Source organism: Rousettus aegyptiacus, unplaced genomic scaffold, assembly GCF_014176215.1.
Source record: "Rousettus aegyptiacus isolate mRouAeg1 unplaced genomic scaffold, mRouAeg1.p scaffold_m13_p_2, whole genome shotgun sequence".
Classification (NCBI taxonomy): Eukaryota; Metazoa; Chordata; class Mammalia; order Chiroptera; family Pteropodidae; genus Rousettus; species Rousettus aegyptiacus.
In genome coordinates, this window is record NW_023416295.1 from 143223482 (window position 1) to 143240095 (window position 16614).

At 38.6% G+C, this 16614-nt stretch overlaps 1 protein-coding gene across 3 annotated transcripts in view; it reads left to right on the plus strand.

Moving 5' to 3' along the window:
* The first annotated feature begins 6581 nt into the window (after window positions 1–6581).
* The window catches only part of ITPR2 (inositol 1,4,5-trisphosphate receptor type 2), a 405483-nt gene continuing 395450 nt past the window's right edge, over window positions 6582–16614 (plus strand). For 2 of the 3 annotated variants that reach the window (XR_004955694.1, XM_016119205.2), the window contains exon 1: window positions 6583–6840. Coding sequence is in view for 2 of the 3 variants with exons in the window: in XM_016119205.2 (XP_015974691.2) it covers window positions 6749–6840 (92 nt within the window). In the remaining variant the exon portion in view is untranslated. Of the gene's footprint in view, window positions 6841–16614 lie in introns of all 3 variants that reach the window. The other variant, XM_016119206.2, reaches the window with a different exon arrangement.

The window sequence follows — 16614 nt, forward strand, 5'->3', positions numbered from 1 at the left end:
GAAACCTGAACTATACTTTGAGAAATCTCTCTTAATTTGGATTTTATAAAATTAACTGTTCGAGCTGCCTTTCTTATGGTCACTGGAAGAGGCAAGGGGTGGTTAAAGTTCTGCATCATGTTTTCCCCATTATCATTTGGGGACCACAACCATGACAGCGTTCTCTGGTGTTAGACGGCAGTTTTCTCTGTGGGTTTTATCTGCTGTCTTTGAAGAGATAAAAGCTGTCAACTTGTGGAAGGAAGAACTCCCATGTGACATTTTGGGTGGTTCTACAGCACCAGGCTGGAAATTTAGCCACTTTGTGTGTGTGTGTCTGTGTCAAAATTTGTTTTCCCTATTATGTCTGAAATTTCCTTATTAAAGATTGGATTTTATTCTCTTACAGACATTTAAAAAAAATTCAAATATCTTTGAAAGAGATCAAAATTTCAATAATTATCAAACATTTACTACTGTTTACTGAAGAGAGTGATGTGTAAACAAAAGAGCTGTTGACACAGAATCTCTGAAGACCTGGTTGGTGCTAGCTTACTCACTTGTGTATTTTCTTAAACAGGTTACAAAATCTTTCATGCTTGGTTTTCTCATGACCCTTAACATTGATTTCCTCTCACATAATGATAATCATAAAAATAGCTAACATTTATTGAGCACTTACTTTTGCACCAGGCACCATGCAAAGCCCTTTAAGTGTATTTTTTAATTTAAACTTCATAAGAACCATAAAAAGTAGGCACCATTATTGTCTTCATTTTTAGATAAGGAAAATGAAGCCTCAGAGGTTAAGTATCTTAGAGAGAGTAAATTAGTGTCTTAGTAACTTAAACCAGTGCTATGAGATGCTTGTATTCTTAAATATTTTGGTCTACAGTTATGGGATCCTTTTGAGTGATTGATAAATGCTGTCCTGATATTTAGCTGGGAACACGAAATTGTACTTGAGAAAGAATTATTGCAAATAAAAGTAGGCAAAATTTGAAATATTCATATATATTTTTTTTCTTTAAAATCCCCATTCTTCTGTGCTATCAAGACTGGACCATGAGCAATTTAATGACAGGTGATATAAATATCTCTAAGAGCCTATGGCCCTATTAAATAGATTGAAAGAATATTTTAATAGATGCTAAATCGGAGTTTCAAGGGAGGCATAAAATATAATAAATAAGATTAAGATGCAAATTTTGAAAGAAAACATTTGAAAACCAGGACTAGAATGCTCAAAAATCCTTCTCCTAGATGGAGGATATGAAAAAAAAAAAGTGGGCTGTTAAGAATCAGAGAGGATTTTTGATGATGAGTGCTTTGGAGTGAGCTGGTGCTGTTTTCTGAGTCCCGCCCTGCTCTGAGTACATGAGAGAGAACTGTGTGTGTGTGGCGGGGTGGAGGGTGGTGGGGTGGGAGGGGTAGGGGTGGTGGTGAAAGGTGGTGATTGAGTCATATCTTGTCTAGTGAGAACTTCAAAAGTGCCATTTGAGGAGCTTGGTGTTCACCCCCTGCGGGTAGGGAAACAAAACAGACTGATGTCAGACTCCAGCTTTGGAAACAGAAAGGTTAAGGGTCAGGAGATGGTCTGGACAGCATTTTTGGCAGGAAAATGAGACTTGCTGCTGCTTTGATATTGGTCTGCATTTCTAGAGTTTTCCCAGGTTAAGGTATTGTTTCTTGTGGACCACACGTTGAAAAGAGAGCTAGTTTGGGATTATTCCTAAACTCTTGTTGACCAGACAACATATTGACAGTGATCAAAACTAATGTCATCAGCAAGGGGGCAGGTGAACATTGTATGAGGTCAAGGTTCTAGGGAAAAAATACATCGTCAGTTGTGTAGTATTCTGGCTGGAAATGTTTAACCTCATCTAATTATGAAGAAATGCAAGACAAACAAAAATTGAAGGATAGTCTATAAATAAATGGCCTGTATTCTTTAAAAATGTCAATGTGATTAAAGACAAAGGATGGCAAAGGAATTGGTACAGATTAAATGTGATTGAAAAGATAGGAGAACTAAATGCTGTATGTGTCCTGGAGGGAAAAAATGGTATTAAGAACACTATTTGGAAAATGATACTTTGGAGTATAGATAGCAGAATAAAATTTTAGATCATCGTTATATTTTCTGAACTTGATAGCTGTTCTGTGGATATATGAAAATATCTTTGTTCTAAGGAATACTTGAAGTATTAAGATGTAATGGACATGATGTATGTGACCTATACTCAGCTGGTTCTGAAAATAAATCTTGTATGTGTGTGTGTAGAGAAAGATAACGATAAAACAAATGTGGCAAATCATAAAAGTTGCTGAATTTGGGTCAGAGTTATATATACTCTTTTTGTACCTTTCTGCTTGAGATTATTTCAAAATAAAAATAAAAACCAAAACATTTTCTTAGCAAAGCCTTCCCACAAGCCTAGGTTTCAACCTCACCTCCCCCTACCAACACCCACACACAACCACCCTCTTCAGAAATCTTAGTAAGCCCCAATCCAAATCTGCTAAATCAGAATCTCAGGGGACGGGGCCCTGGGAGCTGTGTTTTATTTATGTAGTTAGTTGTTTTTTGTTTTTGTTTTTGTTTTTGAGCTATATATAAGAACCACTCTCTAGGTGGTTCTTATATATACTTAGGTTGGAGAAGGACTGGTTTAGACCAGTCAGGAGTCATGCTTATAGCTGGGAGGCAGTGTTAACTTTATTCCGGCTGTTAGACATGGGGAAAACGTAGACAGGTATCAGGGAGGTGACCACAGAATCTACCTCACAACAGTGGTTGAGGATAGTTATGAGATTCTCTTTCTATAGTCTCTTCTTTACTATCTAGTATCCTTTTTCCAGCTATACCCAGAGGCCTCAAGTACACAACGTTTTTTTTTGCACCAAATTTCACAGCAAGAAATATAAATGACTAATGTATATTTATTAGAGAACAATTCAACAGAATTCTTTATAGTGAATATAGATTATTGTGTACTGGCAGGAGTGGTTCACTTTTGACCTAGTGAGGTAGTGAGGGATGCTCTTCCCTTGTCTCCATGGAGGATGCTTTGGAGGAAAACTTGTAGGAGTGGTAGTACTCATGAGAGAAGGAGCCTGGCCTTGATTGTCTAATTGAAGACAGCTTGGTTGGTACTTGGTATGTTAGGCTTATTGATCTGTCTGAGTAGGGAAAAGGGAATTGGAGAGAGATAGAAAGATTGTTGGAATGGGAGAGACCAATGGAGTAGTTTATATGCTCACTCTGGTGTGGTAAGGATGTCTGAGTCCAAGATTGGTTATATAATTTGCAGGGCCCAGTACAAAACGAAAAGGCAGGCCTTTGCTAAAAATTGATCAAGAAGTTCAAGATGCCAGCAAAACATCAACTCAAGCATGTGGCCCTGTGCAACTGCACAGGCTGCACGGCCATGAAGAAGGCCCTGCCTGAATTTCCCATGGTGAACAGGAGAGCAGACTTGCTAGAATTCCATACAAGAGGTCTGCCTGTGAGTATACTGTTAGTGGAGGGACTAAGCAGGTTTGAATGAAGTGAGGCTGGGGTCAGCTCTTCCACTTCAAAGAACTGTATACTACAGAGAGGTCCTTCAAAGCTATAAAAATCTCACCCACGTGCCCACCAGAGAGCCATTTGACATATACCTTACAAGATGCCCTCTGCAATCAGTCAGTGTCGGCCAGACAAGCGGCAGTTATCGAGAGGGCTGAAATTACACACCCAGTTCAGAATGATATGTTTGCCCCTTTCATCCTGATCTGACTTCCCAATCCCAACACCCAAGGAGCTCAAATGTGAAAATGTGTGGGTAGAAGTAAAAGAACAGATTGCGCCCCTTCCTCATGGCCATCCCATTGATCTGAGACCGTCTAGAAGAGAGATCAACATTTTAAACTGGTTTGTGAGTGTGTGTTTAACAACTGAAAGTAACTAAATCCAAGGGCTGTCCTTGTAATGTCATTAAGAAACAGAACATGTAGATTTGATTATTGCAAGGGAGTGATTTAAAAACCCATATTTTATTTGTACATCATTAAGCACACTGCTTACTAAACCAGTTACATGTTAAAAAGCTCTTCATGAAAGACTCAGTTGACAGGTAACAGACTGAAAACCCTTTCACTTCTAGTATTGATCTGAGCATAACCAAGTGAACACTGAATATAAATTACCCTGAAAACAACTCTGATGCAAGAGCTCTTTACTGGAATCTTATTTTTAATATAGTCAATCTAATTCTTTGGGAGTAAACATTTCAAATGTTACACTCTGCTCTATTTGTTACTTCTCCCTATAGATTTTTTTAGGGCAATGATGAGTAGGGCTTTTGTACAGGAGACTCTTTGCGTACCATTTGGTTTCTGAGCTAAGCAAATGGAAGGATAAAGGTAGCATAAAACCTAAGGCTGAGAAGACCCTTTTAGGAGGCTTGGCTGCTGTGGAAGGAGCCTTTGGTGGTTGACTCACTATGTCTGCAATACTAACACAGAAATGTGACCAGATCGAGTCCTCAGACTATATTAGACACCTCAGTGGGAAGTGGGTGGTGGGAATGGGGTTAGGAGGAAAAAAGACATTGGGCTCGAGTACATGGCTTGAAGTTTGTACCTGTTCATTAGCCATTAGCATAAATAATCAACGACTTGTTTTGTAATGTGTTGTTCATAGATAGTAAACAAAGAAAATATGACTTTGATCAATAATTGTTGAGTATCCATTGTATGTAGGGCACAGGACTGTGCAACATGAGGAACCATAGAATATAATCCATGGATTTCTTTGATAAACAGATACCTCATCTTGTTCCAACTCAAGCTTTTAAATAGTTTGTCCAGTGTCTTGGAGGCTCCCAACAGTAATATCGTGTGTGTAGTAATATCAGAGGCATCTCTATGTTGCTAATAATCTTTTCCAAAGGAGAACACAGAAGTAAAGAGAACTGCCGGCTCCATGGTAGGAGAATGACTGGGTCCAATTTATCTCAACACATACAGGCTTTGCACCCACATTTCCTGGATTCTGGGTCTAACACTATTCTCTAATATCCTCCAGGCTTTCTAAACGCAAACATTTGAATATTAAGCTTATTCATCTTTCATATTTCATTATGTGATTGTCTCAACCAAAACCATTTTTGACCTGTGAGACATTCTTGAACTGTAAATTTAAATTTTAGTCAGTTGCATAGTTTGGCACACACTCCTCTGCAAGACTTGAGTTTCTTTACCTTTCTTCAAACCTGGCTCTGTGGGGATTGCTTAGGTCACAATTCTTTGGGTGGAGAATGTCATAACTGCAGCCCAGAGAGCTTTCCCTCTCTGGGTCTTGTGGAAAGGCAGAGCAAAATGATTCTAAAATGATATTCTAAGATGAGGGCTACAAAAACAACAGAGAAAGTGTGGAAACGTGTCCAGCCACCAGTTTCATTTATGATAGCTGGAGCTTTAAGAGTCAGCAGCTTTAAAAGTAAACAAACGAAGACTGTTAGTGAGACAGTGACAGTGGTCTCTGGGGAGCTGGAAGGTTAAACTTGGGCTTGGAGTTTACAACAGGAGGCGCAGCCTTGGAGGCCTAAGAGAAGGTTCACAGCCAACAGTTGGCTACAAAAATTGCTAGCTTGGTCAAGTGATACTTTCCGCCATGGAGGATGGCCTCCACCTGGACATCTGCTGACAGGTCAAGTTTCACTAACGCCATCATACTTGAGACAAAAACCAAAACTACATACTCTAAATAGAAACCTGCTTACCTTCTGTCCCCCCTCCCTTCCTTCCTCCCTCCCTTCTTCCGCCCCTTATTTTCTTTATTATGTATTTATATTTTATTTCTACTTTTTCCCTTTACTTCAACACCTTCCTCTCCCTTAGTTACCAAATTAGCTACCCCTAAATATCCACCCACTCCACCCTGGCTCCTCTTTGGTTCCTCCGGGCATATAGCTGATTCACACCACCGCTCCCGTCCTTTACGCCCGCCCATCTCCAGTTCTGTCTCCCCGGCCCCTGCAGCCTCCGGGAAAGCGTCTCGGCCCAGCCATCCTTCGCTTTCCTAGGCGTGGACTGTCGCACCCCAGGTCTAGCCTCTCCTGGGTAGCTATACCGCCCAACCTCCCCCGCTCCGGGCCCCCGGCGCCCCTCCAGCGCCTCCCCGCGTACCATTCGCGCACCGGTCGGAGCGGCCACCGCCGCCGCTTCCCGGGTGGCCGGGCCTCCCCCGAGTGCCCCGCCCTGGCCCAGCTCCGCCCCCTGCCGCTGCTCCCCGATTGGCCTCCCGCCCCGGGCTCCTCTCCTCCCCTTCGCTCAATGGGCACCGCCACCTGGTCCAAAAATTCCCCCGGGGGCACCAAGGGGCTCTGCAGCCACTAGCTCCCTCCCGGTGGCGGTGACGGCTGCGGCGGGGCGCAGAGAAAGGAGGGGACGAGGAGGAGGTGGGAGGAGGAGGAGCGAAGGTGTTGGAGAGAAAAACTTCTGAAAGGAACAGGAAACCTGCCGCGGCGGCGGCGGCGGCGGCGGCTCTTGGGGTGCCCGGGCTGCGCACGTCGCGGGGTGTCTGCGGCTGCGGCGTCGCTCCTGGCCGGCTCTCCCGGCGCGCGGCGGAACCGAGCCCGACACCCGGCCGCTCGGGCCGTGCCCTCCGCCGCCGCTCTTGGCGCTGCAGCCGTGCGCTCCGTTCCGCCTCTGCGGCGGCGGCTCGCGGGAGAGGGCGGCGAGGGCGCAGAGGAAGGACGTCTACTTTGGAGCATGAAGCAGCATGTCTGATAAAATGTCCAGCTTCCTCTACATAGGGGACATCGTGTCCCTGTACGCGGAGGGCTCGGTCAACGGCTTCATCAGCACCCTGGGGTAAGCCGGGGCGGGCTGGGCAGCGCCGGCGCGCGGTCTCCGCGGAGCCCATCCCCGTCCCTCCACGCGCCGCCGCGTCCTCCCGCTCCCGCCGCGCGCGGCCCGGCCGCTGGGCAGCGTCTGCGCCCGCGGACAGCGCTGTGCCCTCGGCTCGATCGCTCGCAGGAAGCTGCCCCGGGAGGCAAGACTTTCTCAGCAACTTCATAATCTGAAACTCAGAGACACATCCGAAAAGGAGGAAGTGATTCAAAAGCCCTGAGACAGGCCCGGCGAAGAAGTCTTCGCTGGCTTCTCCATGGGTTGTTTTGATTACAATGTTTGTTTTCCCTTAAAGCTAAAACAGCACATCTCCTCTCCCCATCTTTTCTCGCTACCGCTCTCAGCCTCTGTGTCTCTGAGCCGGGTTTGTAAGAGAAGGCGATGGAAGTTCGTGGCTTTGGACATGAAACTCAAGCGAAGTGTTGAGCCAGAGTGTGGCTTTGCCCTACGGGAGCAGCTCCCCATGCTCTCTTCGCTGAAGTAATTTCCTTTTGGCCTTGCCAAACCTGGACGCGCCCCGCGATCGGGGCAGCCTAAAGGGCCTCCTTAGCGCACCGACCCTGCGAGGTCTTGGCCTCCTGGGTGCTTGAACTCAGACCTGCTTTCTCCACTTCCCGGGCCTTGGCCCACTGAAATGCTGAACCTCTCCTGGAATTCAGCCAAGTGCAGTGCTCTTGACATTCAAATTGATTTGTGAATGGGATATATATATATATGTATGTATGTATGTATGTGTGTATACACACACACACACACACATCCATACAGACATTGTGCTAGATGGTTAACTGAGCCTTCCTTGATTATTAGTATTTTCTCTGTCTTGATTGAGAATACTGCGTCGCAGTTTAAATGCACACTGCAATATATTTTGATGTGCATGTATTTTTTTGTTGTTGTTACTTCATGGTCACAGCACCATAGACTTCTTAGAGGATTAAGGCTATAGAAATGCTGTTTCTGCCCATGGCTGGTCACTGTTTTCTGTTGTTAGGTTTTAGGGTACATGACTTAACATGCAGTGTCCCAGGACCATGACTTCCAGCTATGTGATAACGGAGTGGTGCCTACCCAACAGAAGGCGTGGAAGTCGCTATAACTTCCATTGTTTCTGTTATTTGTGCATCCCCCCAAGTGGGTGAAAAAAGGGAGGTAGATTTAATCTCTTTAAGATCAATGTTATTTACTTGTGAAAATGAAGCGTAGGGGGAAAAAAGTGGTTAAGTGCTTATGCTGGGTTCGTAAATCATGAACTACCTTTTGTTTCTGAAAGAGTTCATATTGTAAGTTCAGTTTTTGGGTCCCCAACAGCATTTCTCTGATGTACTCTGCTTCGTTTCGCCCCTCCCCTCCATAGACTCTCTCTTAGTGTGTAATGAGGTAGTTAAGCAGTGGGTGCTTCAGGGCCCAGCGCTCCGGCTTAAATCCTGGCTTGTCCACCTGTGAACCTTATGACCTGGGGCAAATTACATAATCACTCTGTATCTCAGTTTCTTCAGGTCTCAAAAACAGGAATAATAATGGTTTCTATCTCAGAGCCTTGTGGTGAGAAAGAGTAAGTTAATATATGTAAAGTAGCTGGTACTTAATAAGCACTTATATAAAATGTTAACTGTGAGCAATAGTTATATACTTGTGGCAAGATAATAAAAAGGATTAGGAATAGAGTATCAAGCCAAGATAAAAGGTCATGTTTCTGTAATGTCTTATTCAGCAAAACTATATGTATGGTTAACTATATACATATAGGACTTAAGATGGGAAATCAGGAAGCTACAACTTCAGCAGTTGTGGAGTCTGTCCTGCTCATTTTAGAGATACAGAAACTGAGGGGAAGAGAAATAAAGAGAATGACTCAAGAAACAGAGGACGTTAATGCCAAAGCTGGAACTGTAACCATGTCTCTAGATTCCCAGCCAAGTGAGAGTTTCTTTGGTTACATACGGGAATCGTTAAGATTTGAGTAAAAAATAAGCTTGACCTTTGTCACATATGTTTGCATAAATATTTCTTATTTGTATTCAATATTTCTTGCTGGTGTTTTGAATGTTGAGTTTCCTTAGAATGTGTTTGTTAACAATAACATTATTTTTCTGTTAACAGACCGAGTCTTGTTAAGATTAATATGACAAGACTTCTGTGCAACTGATTCTAAGGTGAGGTAGGATCTCTAGAAATGTTGCTATTGGAAAGCTCAGTGCTTTGATTAGTCTTTTTCTTTAACCTATGGAACCACATTACCCCAAGATTTTTAGGAGTTATAAAGCTCACAGGGGCATGTCCATGCCACATGAAACGTTATCTAGGCAGAGTAGCATCACCTACTTTATTAGCTTAGATGGCAATTGGTAGGTATTTATTTTGCAATCGAAGGAGCATCGTAGTTATTATTTTCCATTATATTGTTGTAAGGTCATTTATACACTTTCTGTATCAGAGAGTGCATAATTCTAGTGGAATTTCCTTGCTCTTAGGTGCTAAAGTGATCTTGTTCATGTCATTTATTCTCTTTTCATGTCAGCTCGTCTTTCTGGAGACTAAGAAGGAGAGTATATGCTATGCCCACCTCCCTGGGGTATTATAAAAATGAATGAAAGAGACAAATGAGCCCAATTTTTTAGTGAGTTGCTAGAAAATCTACATTATGCCTATGTTTTTGTGGTCCTTAAATTTCTTCAAAAGGTTTGTGGATTTTTAAAGTGAATTGGGAGCTGGATTGGAGACATTAGCATTATATCTATTTAGCCAAAATAGTTTGTTCCACTGTAATATTAGAAAAGCCAAAAATTAGACCTAAAGTTTCTTATTCTTATTTGCTCTTGACACTTTTGAGAGCACAATGGTTTTCAAAATTCAATTTAAGAGAGTTGTTAATGAGAACTGAGTTTATACAGAATTTTAAGGTAATAGATATTTATTTGCAAATAAATTGTTTGATTTTAATATTTAATGTGTAAATAAGTTTGAGAGGATATGCATTGTTATTATTTAGCTTTGGGGAATTTTTGCAGTAAGGTAACACATTTTCAGCTGGAAAAATACTGAGTTCACTATATTAGAGTTTAGCAGGCCTGTTTTAGAGGCCTTAAACTAAATGTGGCAGGATTTTCTTAGGTTCTGTGACGTAGCTTTTAAGTTTGATTTCTCAGTCTATGAGAAATTAGAATGCCCTAGTTACAAAGATTTGCATTTTCGCTTTTTCCTTCAGTTATTCTTTAATGAGTATTTTCCCTGATGTTTCTGAATCTTGAATTGTTGCTAACTGAAGTAGCGTTTGTGTAGGTACAAAAGGGGATTGCTTTATATTTTCTAACTTAATTTTTTCATCTAAATATCTATTTAGGGCATAGTTATATTCACTTAAGAAAAACTTTTAAATCTTATTGAATGAAGATGGTGAGTATATTTTAAATAAATGAATTATTTGCTACTGGTACATTTTTGGGTTCTAGTTTTCATTTTTCTTTTATAAGGTAAGGAGGAAGTTTTGGAATATACCTTATAATTTCAAATGCAGTGTTAATTGTTCCTTCCCGCTACCTCCATTTTCTTTATACTGAGATTTATTTCCCCGCTCCTTGCCACATCTACATTTCATACTTCTGAGTATATCAACTTGATCACTGGTCAGGTACTACACAGTGGGAGAGAGCAGAATTTCCAGAATGGGTGGAATAGTAGAATAAGGAAAAGGTATATAATTCCTTCATTGTCTATTCTCTGTGTATTTGAGAGGTTGGTAAATGACAAGTGTGCATATATGTATTTGCATGTGTGCGTGTCTATCTACGTATTGTTTAAGTGATTGCTGCCTTTGCCTTGAGGCTTCTTCTCAGGATCTACCAAGGATCAACACCCTCTAATTAAGGTCTCAGAAAACTGTCAGGTGATCATGTATTGATGCAGTGACTGCAAAGCATCATAATAGTCACATGAGCCTTCGTTCAATGACTGCATATACGATGGTGGTCCCATAAGATTATAATGGAGTCGAAATCCCTATCACCTAGTGACCTCTTAACCATGGTAACAATTCAACGTCACACATTACTCATGTTTGTGGTGATGCTGGTGTGAACAAACCTACTGTATAGTAGTAGGCTATTTTATCTAGGTTTGTATAAGTACACTCTATGATGCTCATACGATGACAGGATCACTTAATTGCACGATTCTAACTGTATCCTTATTGTTAAGTGGCTCATGACTGTAGTGTCTTAGCCAGAGTGACAAAAGTTTGGGGCCCTTTTTTATACCTCCTGCTTGATTTTGGCCAATTCAGTGACCTTCTCAATTTCTTTGTTTCCATGTTCAATGAGGGACATCAAGTATGGTGATGGAGGGTGGGTTACATGGTTTATAATCCTGACTTAATTCTTCAGATGAACAAAAGTGTGTAAATGCTAACATTTTATTGTTCCAAATTATTATCCCTTGAATTTCCCTTCCTGATCTTTTTTCTGCTTAAACTTTTTGATATTTAAATGTTTGTGGATTTATTATTATCTTTTCTTTTTACTTAATGATGCTGTTCTTATTATAGTTTTAAAAATCTTTCTCTTAATAGGACAGTTCGATCAATAAAGAGTCATAGATGAAGCAAAGAATGGTTACAGTCAGCTTTTGTTTTTACATAATTTGTTAGTTATCTATATCTTTCAAGTAGAATCCTTCCAAGTAACAACCATAATTTCTGGCTATAGCTAGGTATTTGAACTTAGCTTTGTTTTGACTAAGACATGTCATTATAATAAAAATATCTAAAAATCCATTGGACATTTGCATATATATTTAGTGGAGAATATTGAGTTGTTTGAAAAGTCTAAGGGTTAGTAGTGTCATGTTATGGAACTTGAAATCAGCTTAATTTTAGTGCAAAGACAGTTTCTGAAGTGGTGAACATAAAGTCTATTTTAAACAGAAAGGATGACTTTTTTAAACTTAGAAGTAATTCCATAAATAACACTGCAGCTTCTAGACCCTCTGTTGGATAACTCAGTCAGGTAAACAACCATCCCTCCTCAGTGCCTCTAATGCTTGTCTTTGGTAGAGTAGAGTTCAGAGACAACTGCTTGGCCTCATTCTAAATTTAACAGAAACTTTTTTTTTTTAATGAGTAGAGGTTTCGGTAATCACATTTTCCCTTAGGAACTGTTCTTGTACAGATAGTATGTGGATCACTATTACAGATAATAGACAGAATATTATAGATACAAACTTTAAAATTTAAATTTTAGGCACAGGGGATGGCTTCAAATTTAAAAATAGAAAAAGAAATAACAGTGGAATTTTATGACAAATTTAGAGCGTAATAACACCAGAATAAATTTTCCTTTTTTTTTGTTTTTACATTAGATTCGGTGATGGATATTCACACTAAATTATAATTATAGTAGTGAAACTTTAATGACCATTCACTTATTTATTCATTTATTTAATGTATAAAACTGTGCCTTTCAAATGTGTTGATGCCTTTTTTTATAGTTATCTTTCTACTCCCATACAGATTTAGGGGGGAAAGTTTTCAATATATGACTTTAAGAAATCATAATTCTAATTAAAAATATGTAAAATAAGATATATGGAAAATAGTGAAAGAAAATAGAACACCATATTAACAGTGTTGACACTGCATGGTGAATAGATGGGTGATTTTACTTTTTACACTGCATATAATTTTCAGATTCTATGTATGTTTCATTAATTAGACATCTATTACTTTTGTATTCAGGAAAGTTAACTAAAATGAAAATAATGTTTTTAAGGATTCTTCAATTTCTTATTACTGTTAATCAACAATATTTATTTTAAAAAGCATAAATAAAGCATTTTTTTGGTCATGGTCAGTGGAGGAAAACCACAAACTAGGAAATTGCATGTTACTTAAATAGATGGTCATACATTTACTATAAAAAAATTTCGTTCCTGGTTATTATTGGTCTTTTAAAATGTATTATGGAAAATGTTTGTCTTGTCAGCAATGCTGAGCAATTATGAATGATTGATTTAATGTATGCAGCATATATATACTCTGTTTAATTTTAGAAGTCTGTTTATATGTGTAAGAAATATATACTTTAGCATGGCTGACTTGTCCATTTTACTGATCTTAGTACTCACTATGATACTTTTATTGTCCGAGTTAGTTTCCATAGGCATTACTTTGTGAGTGAGTGTGTGTGTGTGATTGAATCAAGTGATTGTGTTTTTTATTGAATATCTTTGAAGTAGGAGCTCTCTCAAAATTCAAATCAATAATTGGTTAACAATAGCCTTTTTATAGTTTATACTAACAAACACCCACAGATCTCCAGCCTTTAATTAAGAATAAGTTGAATGATCAGGTTATTCAGAAAAAATTCAATCTTAAAATTGAAAATGTACTCACACCATAAATCAAATCCATGTGATGTTTCTCGTGATGCGGTTTTTACTGGAGCATGCTGCAGACTGAATCATTAATTTACTCAATAAATATTTAATTTACTCAACAAATATGTGCCGGGATACAGTATGAAGAAATACCAGATATTAAGCTATATTTTATTATTATCTCAAAAAGTCAAACTTTATTTGAGAATTTGTAGTATGACACTTGGCTAGCATCTGTGGGAGACATAAAGGCATTTGACACCTTTGCTCTTAGTATTGTAAATGCCACAAGATAAGGAACCTCTGTCTTTTGAATCCTTGTATGCTCAACACCTCACAGAATTTTTGGTACATAGTAGATGTTTAATAAATAATTGTGAAATCAATGTAGTAGTTATTTAGTAATGGAGATAAGACCAGTATTGAATAACCACAACATAAAGCAATTTTTTTTCAAATACCATAATGATGATTGAAGACTGCATCATAGGGAGCCAAAAGAGGATTCTTTCTCTCAGATTGTTATGACCTGGGGAGGAATTCAAGGAGGAGGTGGTATTTGAGTTGAATTTTGAAGAATCATTAAGATGGCTGTGTGTCTCAATTCTATACCAATAATTTGACCACATATTTTTGGTACTTTTTTCTTTCATTGAAAAAAAATTGGTGAACTTTTATTCTCCATTCTAATAGTTCCAAAAAAATAAAACTAAGTATTTGTTATTATTGGGATATGCAAAAACAGAAGACATAATCTAAGAACACATTTTATGCTTACTTACCAAATGCGAGAACCTTAAATTAGATTCAGACCCTCTGAGTTTATTTGGACTACCTCCAATCTTTGTCATGTATGCTGAATTTACTGAGACCTGAGATAATGAGAACAGGAGTATAAAGCCCAGTAAAGAAGAAATTTGGCAACTATTTGGGAGAATTTATGCAGTGTTTCTAACTCCTTTGGATATTCTATTTTTACTTCTTTCCCTCTTGTTTCTCCCCATCCCCAACGTTTCATAGTTTTTCTTCATTAATAATTAATTTAAAGTTTTATAGATCTCTAGAAGTTTTGAGAGTAAGGACAATTTTTCACCTAAAATAATTCTAAATGTTTTTGCTTCATAGTTCCTATGACTGTTCATCTCTCTCTCTCTATCTCCTTCTCCCTCCTGAAATACCTCCCTCCTTTTCTCTCTCTCTATCTCCCACCCACATGATACAGAATACCTTTCTGGTATGTACAGAGTCCACTATAACCTTTTGGCATTTTAACAGGTGATAAAGGCCATAGGTGGATTCCCGTGAATGCAAGGAAAGACTTAGGAAGTGAGCAAAGAATCTATAATCATATCTAAATTCTTAGAATTTAAACTTGTTTTATTGAGGTTCTATTACTAAGATGTTTGAGCCACTGTTAAAATATAATAAAAACCTGTGGAAAATTATAAAATGATGGACTTTTATAATATATTAGTTATTCAAACATTTCCCCATACAGTTCTAGAGCTTTCAATTAAGTCATTCCTAGATGTTTAACTCTCCAAGACCTTGTGGTAATGACTAATTATGAAACACTCACTAAGGGCAGACGCTGTTGCTCTCCACATATTATCTCCTACTGAAAAGAGGATTCTTTAAATTATGTAAGAAATTATATGGATAATCAGAGCTAAACATAAAAGGCCCCCCAAACAAACAAACAAACAAAAAAACAATGAAAAACAACAAAACTGTATTAAAAAGTTGTTGATTAAGTTTTCTAGTGGCAAATCAAAGAGTATTATTTGTAAAATTTTAAGAGAATAACATGCTTTCCAACTTATGTTCCAACTCATGTTTAGTTAAATTATTTGCAAGCCTTGTATTGAATTGTCCCAGAATGCTCTAAAAACAATCTATAGCTATCCCATGCTATCCTAATTCTTAGTATCTGATCTCAAAAGCCCAACGGATTCGGAAAGCAAAGGATACTTATATATCACTTTACCTCATGGATAAAGCTTAAGAATTGAAAGATTATATTATATTAGAAGTAAATTTCCTTTGTTTATAAGGAGCAGAAATCATCTTTGGATAACTTTGGCAGAGAAAGAAATTTATTACAAGGATACTGGAGGAACTCCAAAAAATTAAATAATGAGCTCAACAACTGAGCATTAAGAAAGGCAGAAACTCACAGCTGCTGTGAGAGTTTCAAAAGCAGAACCTTCTTTCTCCCTGGGCCCTGCCATTTACATGACTCAGATATAGCAATTTGTATACTGTATGTCTTTGACATTCTTAAATTTCACAATAAAGAGTGATAGAATTTGGTCCTACTTGGCTCTGCCTCCTCCTGGGGGAGTGTGGTATGGGGAAGGACAGCAAAAAGGACTTGGGCATGAGCTCAGATGTCATCAAGTAGTAGATAATTTAACAGTAACTTCCTAGTGCCTTTTAAAATAAATTGTGATAAAATACACATAACATAAAATTTACTATCTTAATCATTTTTAAGTGTGAAACTCAGTGCCATTAAGTGTATTAACAATATGGGCCACTGTCACCTCTATCCATTTCCAGAACTTTTCCTTCATCCTAAATAGAAACCCTTTGACGATAACTCCTCATCTGTCTCCCCTGCCCCCCATCCCCTTCACAACTCCTGGTCCACTTTCTGTCTATGAATTTACCTATTCTAGGTGCCTTATATAAGTAGAGTCATATAATATTTGTTCTATTGTGTCTGGCTTAATTTTATTAACCTAATGTTTTCAAGATTTCATCCATGTTGAAGCATGTTTCAGTACTCCATTCCTTCTTATAGCTAAATAATATTCTATTGTAAGGATTCAGCACATGGTGTTTATCTATTCATCAGTTGATGGGCATTTGGATTCTTTCTACTTTTATTAAAAATGCTGTTATATAAATATTTGTGTATAAGTTTCCATGTGAATATATGTGCATAATTCTTTTGGGTATATACTTAACAGTGGAATTCCTGGATCATATGGTGACATATTTAACATTTTGCCTCAGCATTCCCTGCCTGTTCTACTTATCTTGCTTTACGTTTTTTTCACATTATTTTATTACGTACAATATGTTTTACTGTTTATTGTACCAGTATTTGTCATCTGTCTACCCTGGGTAGAATGTAACCTCTTTGAAGGAAGGGATCTTTCTTTTGTCACTGAGTATGTCAAGGGCTTGGCTTCATAAATATTTATTGAATGAATATTTGTTGAATTAGGATATACATATTCTCAAATCTCTAAGTAGCTGTTAACATCAGTTCCTTTCTGGAAAAAAGTCAATGTAATTGTTTGTACTTATTAAATGTTTTGAGGCTCCATATAATTAAAATGGATGAAAGTTATC